At 66.4% G+C, this 10,605-nt stretch overlaps 1 protein-coding gene across 1 annotated transcript; it reads left to right on the top strand.

Annotated features, from left to right (window-relative positions):
* The first annotated feature begins 484 nt into the window (after positions 1 to 484).
* Positions 485 to 10,146, top strand: TULP2 (TUB like protein 2). Its single transcript, XM_044988766.1, is given in 16 exon segments — positions 485 to 814; positions 1,192 to 1,249; positions 2,134 to 2,185; positions 3,067 to 3,220; positions 3,956 to 4,069; positions 4,168 to 4,281; positions 4,585 to 4,683; positions 4,919 to 5,074; positions 5,226 to 5,326; positions 5,553 to 5,628; positions 5,631 to 5,734; positions 6,680 to 6,792; positions 7,200 to 7,314; positions 7,527 to 7,625; positions 8,193 to 8,364; positions 9,197 to 10,146. Coding segments are annotated over 16 exon segments (1,803 nt in total). The 5' UTR covers positions 485 to 672; the 3' UTR covers positions 9,331 to 10,146.
* Positions 10,147 to 10,605: the final 459 nt, after the last annotated feature.

The raw sequence follows: 10,605 nt of genomic DNA on the forward strand, positions 1-10,605 counted from the left end.
CTGGGGCCAGGTGGGAGCCGGCGCCCCTAGAGGGGACAGGCCCCTGCCCCATCCCCCGCCCCCCGGAGCCAGCCAGTCCCTGCAGAGGAAATGAAAGAGTCCAGGAGGAAATTCTCCTTCATCCCTTGTTGCCCAGCGCTGCCACGGTGACCACCATCCAATCAGAAGGCAGCGAAGTGTTTGCCCCCCCCCCCCGAGAGGCGATGGAGGGTGTCTGTGCAGTGCGAGGGGGGGGTCCCCGTTGGAGCGAGGGGCGGGAGGGGGATGATCTGACCCCAAGAAGCATGGGGTGATTCCCCCTGCCCCCTCCCCGGCAGGGAAGGGGCGTGGGACCAGCTCGGGTTGGGGGGCGGAGGGGGTGGGTGTGTAAAGGGACATGAGGGGCAGGAAGTGGGTTCACACAACCCCCCCACCACACACAGACACCCTCCTATCCCCTTTCCCTGCCTGTTAGCCGATCCCCTCTGAGGTGACCCCCCCAAATCATGGGCCTCCCCTGCCCTTTGCTGCCAGCCCACCAGGGCAGGGGCTCTCTCCCGCCGTGGGTCTACGGGGCCCTGATCTCAGCTGGGGCAGGGCCTGTCTTGGCTCTGTGCACCTGGGAACCCTTAAAGCCAGCCACAGGGCCTGGCGGGATAAGGAACCAAAGCCGATTATGGAGGAGACAATCCGATGGCCTCCCCGCGCTGGGGGCTGGCGCCGGGGGGGGGGTCAGATCTCATCCCTCCCACCCCCCACCCCAGGTCAGACCTGCCAGAGCCGGAGCTGGAGCCAGAGCCGGAGCCGGTGTCCCCGTTCCCCTCAACACTCGCAGGTCTGAGATTGGGGTGGGGGGGGGGCGGGTGGACGCCCCTCTCCTATCCCTGAAGACTGACAGCCAGAATGAAGAGGGCTGGGAGCCAGGACTCCTGGGTTCTCTCCCCTGCTCTGGGAGGAGAGTGGGGTCTAGTGGTTAGAGTCAGGGGCACTGGGAGCCAGGACTCCTGGGTTCTCTCCCCCGTCTCGGGGAGGGGAGGGGAGTCTAATGGTTAGAGCTGGGGGAGGGAGGGGCTGGAAGCGACTCCTGGTTTCCGTGTGTCCAAAGGGAAACCATGAACAAGTCCGTCACCTCCCCATGCCTCAGTTTCCCTCTCTGTGACGAGGGAGGACACAGGGGGCGTGTGGCGCTCAGTGAATTTTTCTCTTCTCCAGGCCCAGCTGGAGTCCGGCCACCCCCCCGCACCATGAACGCGGCAGGGCGGGGAGACACGTAAGCTTGGGGATTGGAAGGGGATGGGGGGGGGTGCAGTAAGGGGCAGGGGGGCGGGGGGCGGGAGGGGTGTATTGTGTGCGGGGGGGGTGTCTGTGCACTCAGCCCATCCAGTCCTCGTTAATCCCTAATGAGCTAATCCTGCTTTATCAGGGCGGGGGAGGGGGCTTAATTAGCAGTTGTTGCTTCCCTCATTCCCCCTTCCCTGCTTGCTGGGTCCTTCCTTGCAGGGGGTCTCTACTCTGCCCCCCCCCCAGGGTCTCTTAGACCCTTCCAGGGGCCTCCCCAGGCCAAGGCCACCAAATTCCCCTCCTTAGATACCCCCTGCATTGTGACCCCACCCCAGAGGGGCTGCATCCCAGCCCCGGATGAGGGGTCCCCCATAGACCCAGCCCCCGTGCCCCACCCCAGAGGGGCCGCATCCCAGCCCCGGTCGAGGGGACCCCATAGACCCAGCCCCCACGCCCCACCCCAGAGGGGCTGCAACCCAGCCCCGGTCGAGGGGTCCCCCATAGACCCAGCCCCCACGCCCCACCCCAGAGGGGCTGCAACCCAGCCCCGGTCGAGGGGTCCCCATAGACCCAGCCCCCGTGCCCCACCCCAGAGGGACCGCATCCCAGAGCCGGGCGAGGGGTCCCCATGTACCCAGCCCCCTGCCCCACCCCAGCGCTGCATGGCCGGGGTACGTCTGGGGGCACCTATGACATCACAAACCCTGGCGCCGTGGCGATCGGAACCCCCCCACACACACACCTGGCGACGGCAGGGTCTGCTGGGGTGGCCCCTGGGTGCGTGGCCGGCGGTGGGATGGCGCGGAGCTCCTACCGGCGCCTGCCCTCCCGCCCCGCCTCGCCGCCCGACGCCCCCGGCTCCTTCTCTTCCAGCGGCCTGGGCGAGGAGCCCGCGTCCCTGCGGCAGCAGAAGCTGGAGCTGCAGGTAGGTGCCGAGGCGGTGCCCTCGCACCTCCTAGGGGGTTCTGGGATCGAGGGGATCGGGGCTGGGAGTGGTGCCCCCTCACCCCCAGGGGGTTCTGGGATCGAGGGGATCGGGGCTGGGAGTGGTGCCCCCTCACCCCCAGGGGGTTCTGGGATCGAGGGGATCGGGGCTGAGAGTGGTGCCCCCTGCCGGGTTCTGGGATCGAGGGGATCGGAGCTGGGAGTGGTGCCCCCTCACCCCCAGGGAGTTCTGGGATCGAGGGGATCGGGGCTGGGAGTGGTGCCCCCTGCCGGGTTCTGGGATCGAGGGGATCGGGGCTGGGAGTGGTGCCCCCTCACCCCCAGGGAGTTCTGGGATCGAGGGGATCGGGGCTGGGAGTGGTGCCCCCTCACCCCCAGGGGGTTCTGGGATCGAGGGGATCGGGGCTGGGAGTGGTGCCCCCTGCCCCCCGGGGGGTTCTGGGATCGAGGGGATCGGGGCTGAGAGTGGTGCCCCCTCACCCCCCGGGGGGTTCTGGGATCGAGGGGATCGGGGCTGGGAGTGGTGCCCCCTCACCCCCAGGGGGTTCTGGGATCGAGGGGATCGGGGCTGGGAGTGGTGCCCCCTCACCCCCAGGGGGTTCTGGGATCGAGGGGATCGGGGCTGGGAGTGGTGCCCCCTCACCCCCAGGGGGTTCTGGGATCGAGGGGATCGGGGCTGAGAGTGGTGCCCCCTGCCCCCTGCCGGGTTCTGGGATCGAGGGGATCGGGGCTGGGAGCAGAGCCCCCGAGAGATCTGGGATCGAGGGGATCGGGGCTGAGGCTGGCGCGTGGGGGGTGTCCCCCCAGGGTAGTGCCCCCAGGGCCTGTTCTCCTTTCCTGCCCCCTTCCCCCCGCCCCCAGCGCCGCCTCTTTGAGAAGAAGCAGCGTCGGAAGCGCCAGGAGCCGCTCATGGTCCAGGCCAACCCCGACGCCAAGGTGACGGGCCGCCGGGGCCGCCGGCCCGAGGAGCGCACCCCCCTGATGGAGTCCTGCAGTGAGCACAGCCTCTGCAACGGTGAGAGGTGTCCGTCCGTCCCCACCCATGTAACGAGTTCCCCCCCGGTCTCAGCTCTGGTTCTTCACTGGGTGGGCGGGGCTTAGGGGCTAGCCCCTCCCCTACTGGGATGATTGGCCAGCTGGTGAAATCCCACACAGATTTGTCCATGGGGCGTGGCTTGTCAACTGGGGTGGGGCTTCCTAAACAACAGTCTCCCCCACAGCAGAGGGGGTGGCTGTCCTGGTATCTCTCGGTCAGTCAAGAGAGAGATGGAAGGGGTGGGTCTTCCTGGGGGTGTGGCTTGCTAAGAGTGGGCGGGGCTTCCAAGGATTAGGCCCCGCCTCCACCAGCAGTAGTGCAGGCAGCCATCCCATAGGAAAAAGAGAGAAGGGGTGTGGCATATGTGGGCGTGGCATGTTATTTATGGGCGGGGGCTGATAGCAATTAGGCTCCGCCCACTAGCAGGTGGCCTAATACAGAGGGCAGAACTGCTCCCCCTCTTAACCAAAATAGGGCAGGGAAGGGGTGGGGCTTGTCTGTTGTGGGCGGGGCTTCCAGTAATTAGGCCCAGGCAAGAGGGTGTGGCATTTGGGGGTGTGGCCGATGGCCATTAGGCCCCACCCACTCTAAACTGTAGCATGGCAGTGTCCCTTGTCTCACCCAATGGGGCGGGGCTTGTCTGCCGGGGGCGGGGCTTGTCTGCTGGGGGCGGGGCTGGCGCCACAGAAGGTGACGGACTCTCTCTGCCCATAGGAACCAGCAACCCCTTCCTGGTGGAGTCGGTCCCAGAGGCCCATCGCCCCACTGACGCCTGGGGCAGCTCCGTGCACCTGGACAGGGGCCCCCGAGCCGGGGGGGAGGCCGCAGGTAACGGGGGGGGGGCAGATCCTTGGTGCGGGGCCAGTCCCCGGTGGGGACCCCCCCCGGCTCCGCCCGCCCAGTCACTCTCTGCCTTCCCCATCCAGGTGCCTCCGACGCGGAGCTGGAAGAGGCCGTCCTGGAGGACACGCGGCCCGTCAACAAGGCCACGGCGGCGCCCAGCTCCACGCGCAAGGGCTGGCCGGCCCGGCGGAGCGGGGGTGAGCGCGGGCCACCGGTCTGGCCGTGGCGGGAAAGGGGGGCACCCGTTGCCGTGCAACCGTTGCCATGCATGTACACCGTAATCTGTGCACATTCCGTTGCTATGCAACCGTTGCCATGCTTCATGCACTGTTCCGTTGCCATGCAACCGTTGCAGTGGGTGCCCCACCTCGTTGCTGTGTTCTGACACCCCTAACCCCTTAGCAACGGTTGCTATGACATGCCTAGCTTGGCCTTTTAAAGGGGACAGCGCACCCTTTGACCTCCCCACCTCTACCCCTGGCCCCCTCTCTGCCCCACAGCTGGCCAGGCCGACATCCGACGCCCCCGGAGCTCGAAGCCAAAGGCCCTGTCGCCCGCACAAGGGGAGCGAGTCCCCTCTGTCATCGTGGAGTTCAGAGGTGGGGCGCTGCGGGGATCTGGGCGGGGCGGGACTGGATGTGCGAGGGGGTGGCAACGGGCCTGGGTGGGGGAGAGGGGCATGCAGCTGGGCGTGCAAGGTGGGTGGAGGTGCAGCCCTCGTGCGTGAGTGGGCACGAGGGGGTTTCACTGCCAAAGCCCGTGCAAGGCTGGGGTGAGACTGGCTCCAGTGCGGGGGACGTCTCCTCCGGCACTAACCCCCCCACACCCCCGCAGACCCTCAGGAAAGCAGCGATGGGGACGCCCCCCCGGAGGCCGGCGCTGCAGGCTGGGAGTCAGCCCAGGAGGGAGACTCGGAGGGGGAGTCCCAGGACCCCCCCGCGCCCCCCTCCCCCATCAGGAGAAGACAGGACAGGAAGCTCCCCAGCAGAGGTGAGTTGGGGGGGGGCATCAAGGGAGAGGGGCATTGTGGGTAGGAAAGGCTGGGGGGTGGGAATAAGGGCTCTTGGGAAGGCACTCAGGGTGGCTTTGGGGGGGAGGGGGCCGGGGCTTTCTCTGACCTTCCCCCCCATCTCCCCCCTAGGATCTCTTGGCAGCCCCCCTGGGAGCGACGAGGAGGAGGAAGGAGACCTCAACATCCTCTGCAGATCCCTGGAGCCCGCGCCGGAGGCCGACACCCCCAGCGTAAGGGCCCCCACGCCTGGCTCCCACCCACCGGGATGGCCCCTCGCACCCCTTTGCACGAGGCCCCCGTGCGCCACACACGCCTCCTGCACTAGTATCTGCCCTGGGCGTTTGCCCCCAGCCCCGTGACACCCCCCTCCCCCGGATCCCACCCCCGGGCACACAAGGCCTGGCCTCTCGTCACCCCCTCCCCCCCGCAGGCCTCACCCCTCTCCCTCCCCCACAGCTGCCGGAGGAGGTGCCAGGGACCCCGCAGCCCCCGAGGCCGGAGGAGCTGCAGGGGTTCGTGCTGCGCCCGGCGCCCCCGGAGTGACCGTCCGGTGCCGCATCAGCCGGGACCGCAAGGGGGTGGACAAGGGCGTCTTCCCCTTCTACTACCTCCACCTGGAGAGAGACGACGGGAGGAAGGTACCGGGGGCGGGGGGAATAGCAGTGGGGGGAGGAGTGAGCACTGTGGGGCACAGGCTGGGGGGAGGAAGAGAAGGGGGGAGCCGTGGGGCGCAGGCTGAGGGAAGGCAGCGGAAGAGGGGGCCACTGTGGGGGACAGGCCAGGGGAAGGCAGAGAAGGGGGGTGCCGTGGGGCAGAGGCCGGGGGGGCAGCGGAAGAAGGGGGCACTGTGGGTCACAGGATGGAGGGAGGCAGCAGAAGAGGGGGGCGCTGTGGGGCAGAGGCTGGGGGGAGGCAGCGGAAGAGAGGGGCACCGGCGTGGGGCAGGGGCTGGGGGGAAGCAGCAGAAGAGGGGGGCGCCGTGGGGCAGAGGCTGGGGGGAGGCAGCAGAAGAAGGGGGCAACGTGGGGCAGAGGCCAGGGGAAGGCAGTGAAAGAGAGGGGCACCGAGGGGCAGAGGCCAGGGGGAGGCAGTGAAAGAGAGGGGCACCGTGGGGCAGAGGCCAGGGGGAGGCAGTGAAAGAGAGGGGCACCGTGGGGCAGAGGCCAGGGGGAGGCAGTGAAAGAGAGGGGCACCGTGGGGCAGAGGCCGGGGGGAGGCAGAGAAAGAGGGGGGCACCGTGGGGCAGAGGCCAGGGGGAGGCAGTGAAAGAGAGGGGCACCGTGGGGCAGAGGCCAGGGGGAGGCAGTGAAAGAGAGGGGCACCGTGGGGCAGAGGCCCGGGGGAGGCAGTGAAAGAGAGGGGCACCGTGGGGCAGAGGCCAGGGGGAGGCAGTGAAAGAGAGGGGCACCGTGGGGCAGAGGCCGGGGGGAGGCAGTGAAAGAGAGGGGCACCGTGGGGCAGAGGCCAGGGGGAGGCAGTGAAAGAGAAGGGCACCGTGGGGCAGAGGCCAGGGGGAGGCAGTGAAAGAGAGGGGCACCGTGGGGCAGAGGCCAAGGCAGGTTGTTCATTTCTGTCTCTCTCAGCTGTTTCTCATGTCTGGCCGGAAGAGAAAGAAAAGCAAAACCTCCAACTACCTCATTTCCCTCGACCCCATCGACCTGTCCCGGGACGGGGACGGCTTCATCGGGAAGGTCAGGTGGGTCCTGCACCCACCCCAGAGGGGCCGCATCTCCGCCCGGGTGAGGGGTCCCCGTATACCCAGCCCCCGGGCCCCACCCCAGAGGGGCCGCATCTCCGCCCGGGCGAGGGGTCCCCATATACCCAGCCCCCGGGCCCCACCCCAGAGGCGGTCGCGTCTCCACCCAGGCGAGGGGTCCCCGTATACCCAGCCCCCGGGCCCCACCCCAGAGGCGGTCGCGTCTCCACCCGGGCGAGGGGTCCCCGTATACCCAGCCCCCGGGCCCCACCCCAAAGGCGGTCGCGTCTCCACCCGGGCGAGGGGTCCCCGTATACCCAGCCCCCGGGCCCCACCCCAGAGGCGGTCGCATCTCAGCACAGGGCGAGGGGTCTCCAGGTGACCAGGCCTTTCTGATCTCCTGGCAGGTCCAATGTGCTGGGCACCAGGTTCACGGTGTTCGATAACGGGACGAATCCGGATAAAAAACCCTTCGTCCCCGAAACGGCTCCGATCCGGCAGGAGCTGGCGGCCATTTGCTACGTACGTGAGAAATCCTTGGACCTGGGGCACTGCTGTGGGGAAGCTCACAGCGCCGGCGTCCCTAGCTGGGGGCACTGCTGCAGGGAAGCTCGCAGCGCTGGGAACCCCAGCTGGCTGCTGTCACGGATAGGAAGAGGGTCTGGAGGGTTTTTGGGGCGGGGGAATATTGGGGGACGATGGTGTCATAGATTCTCTGCTGCTCCTCACAACAGGAGACCAATGTGCTGGGGTTCAGGGGACCCCGAAAAATGACTGTGATTATCCCCGGCATGAACACGGACAACGAGAGAATCAGCATCCGCCCGAAAAACGTGAGGCTGCTGGGGAACGCTGGCTGGGGCACTGCTGGAGGAAGCTCACAGCACCAGGGGACCCCAGCCAGGGCACTGCTGTGGGGAAGCTCGCAGCGCCAGGGAACCCCAGCCAGGGCACTGCTGGAGGGAAGCTCGCAGCGCCAGGGAACCCCAGCCAGGGCACTGCTGTGGGGAAGCTCACAGCGCCAGGGAACCCCGGCTGGGGCACTGCTGTGGGGAAGCTCGCAGCACTGGGGAACCCCAGCCAGGGCACTGCTGCAGGGAAGCTCGCAGAGCCTGAGAGCCCCAGCTGAGGCACTGCTGCGAGGAAGCTCGCAGAGCCAGGAGACCTCAGGTGTGGCACTGCTGTGGGGACACTGCTGTGTGGAAGCTCGCAGCACCAGGGGATCCCAGCCGAGGCACTGCTGTGGGGAAGCTCGCAGAGCCTGGGAGCCCCAGCCAGGGCACTGCTGGGGAAGCTCGCAGCGCCAGGGAACCCCAGCCAGGGCACTGCTGGAGGGAAGCTTGCTGCGCCGGGCTCTGGCACACCCCACCCCACCCCCGTGGCTCGCTGTCTCCCTTCAGGAACACGAGACTCTGCTGACCCGGTTCCAGAACCGGAACCTCCAGAACCTGCTGGTTCTGCAGAACAAGGTGCCGGCCTGGAACGAGGAGACCCAGTCGTACGTGCTCAACTTCCACGGGCGCGTCACCCAGGCCTCCGTCAAGAACTTCCAGATCGTCCCTGACCATGACTGTGAGTGGGGGGCAGAGATGGGGGGAGCCAGGCCGGAGGCTGGGGGGAGAAGAGGGGAGGCGACGAGGGAAGGATCAGGGCTGTCCCCGTCTCACCCCCTCATTGGCTGTTAGGTGTGTTGGGGGGGCAGGCCAGGGCTTGCGGGGGTTGGGCTGGATTTGGGGGTCTGTGCCCCACACACTCACCCCCTAGCGGAGCACACCGTGCTGCAGTTTGTGGGGTGGGAGGGTGGATTGGGGGGCGTTGGAGACAGATCAGGGCTGGAGGGGCAGATTGGGGGGATTTGGGGAGACCGGTGGGGCTGGTTGAGTGGTATTTGGGGGTGAGGACTGGGGGGATTTGGGGACGCCATTGGGATGGATTGTGGGCAATTGGGGGGGATCATAGGGATTTGGGGAGGCTGGTGGGGTGGGGCGGGGGGTATCTGGGCTGAGGATTGGGGGGATTGGAGGGAATTGAGGGGATTTGGGGAGGCCAAAGGGGGGGATTTGGGGGGGATCAGGGGGAACTGGGGGGAATTTGAGAAGACCAGTGGGGCAGGTTGGGGGATAATCTGGGGTGAGGATCGGGGGGATTTGGGGGGGGATCGGGGGAACTATGGGTATTTGAGACCAGTGGGGCAGGTTGGGGGATATCTGGGGTGAGGATCGGGGGGATTTGGGGGGCATCAGGGAGAATTGGAGGGATTTGAGGTGACCAGTGGGGTGCTGATTGGGGGGATCAGGGCGAACAGGGGGTGTCTGGGTTGAGGATTGGGAGGATTCTGGGGGTACTGGGAAGATTTGGGGGTCTGTGCCCCACACACTAACCTCCCATCCCCCTCTCCCCCCAGCCGAGTACATCGTGCTGCAGTTTGGCCGGGTGGCGCCCGACGTCTTCACCATGGACTATCGCGCCCCCCTCTGCGCCCTGCAGGCCTTCGCCATCTGCCTGTCCAGCTTCGACGGGAAACTCGCCTGCGAGTAGCCCCCGCCACCTCAGTCATGACCCCGTGACCCCCGACCCCTGTGACTTCAGGCATGACCCCATGTCCTCTTACCCCATGACCTTGGAATTACACCACGACCTCTGACCCCCACAACTTCGGGCATGACTCCTATGATCCTGGACATGACCCTGTGACCTCCAATCCCTATGCCCTTGAAATGACCCCACAACCTCTGACCCCACAACCTTGGAATGACCCTGCGACCTCCAACCCTCTGCCGTGATCACAGGATCTCCGACCCTGCGACCTCTGACCTATGCTGACCTACTCTGAGTGGCTGGTTCCTCTCTGACCCACCCATTCCCCTGTTGACGGGTCCTTGTCACCCTTGACCTCTGATTCCTTGACTTTACCCTTTGACCTCTCACTACGCTGACCTCTGGCATTTTTAATGTCATTCTTGACCTTTGACCTCCCCATCGTGGCCTCTCGCCTCTTTGGGCCTAGCTCATCCTTGACCTATGACCCCTGACTTTCCTTGTGGCCATGTGGTCCTTTGATGTCATCCTTGGCCTGTGGTCCATTTGACCCTTGACCTATGATCCTTCCTTTTCGTCCTTGACCTCTGACCCTTCCTCCTGACCTTTCCCCGCTGGCCCTGAACCATTTCTCCTCTTTAAAAGACGTTGCCGTGACAGCACCTGCAGCCGCCATCTTGATTGATTCAGAGTCCCCTGCCCCCAAAGAAGGGGGGGTCAGGGCTGTTCTGGGGGACCCCCCCAATCCACGGACTGTAAATTTCCCCTCACCCCCAAGAGTGTAACAGATTCTTGATCCAAATAAAATCTACCCAGAAGCGAGAACCCCCCCGAGGGGGGCTGGTTGTTGAGTCCATTGTGGGGTGCCCCACCCTCACCCTCAGGTTACTGGATCCAATGGGCGTTTCCTTCATCTTGGGGTCCCCTCAGGGCACTGCTCCTCTCCAGCCCCCATGCCCTGAGCCCTGCAACCCCCTCACCTCCAGCGCTGACCCCACCCGATGTCCCGTACCTCAGACACCCCAGAAGCCCACTGCTGGGGGTGACCGGCGGTGACAAAATGGGCATTGTCTGGACTATTGTTATGAGACCGGTGCCTGCCTCAGTTTCCCTTCTGTTTCGCCTGCCTGCCCGGGTGTGTTGGGCGGGTCTGTTTGCTCTCTGGGGGTGGGGAGATCGGGGGAGCACCAAGGATCTGAGCCAACAAGGGCAACCCCAAGGCCCCCACCTGGCTATGCCCCCCCCTCTCCAGGCTCTCCGAGCGGGGGGCTGGCG

The sequence above is a fragment of the Mauremys mutica genome, chromosome 15, assembly GCF_020497125.1.
Source record: "Mauremys mutica isolate MM-2020 ecotype Southern chromosome 15, ASM2049712v1, whole genome shotgun sequence".
Lineage (NCBI taxonomy): Eukaryota > Metazoa > Chordata > Testudines > Geoemydidae > Mauremys > Mauremys mutica.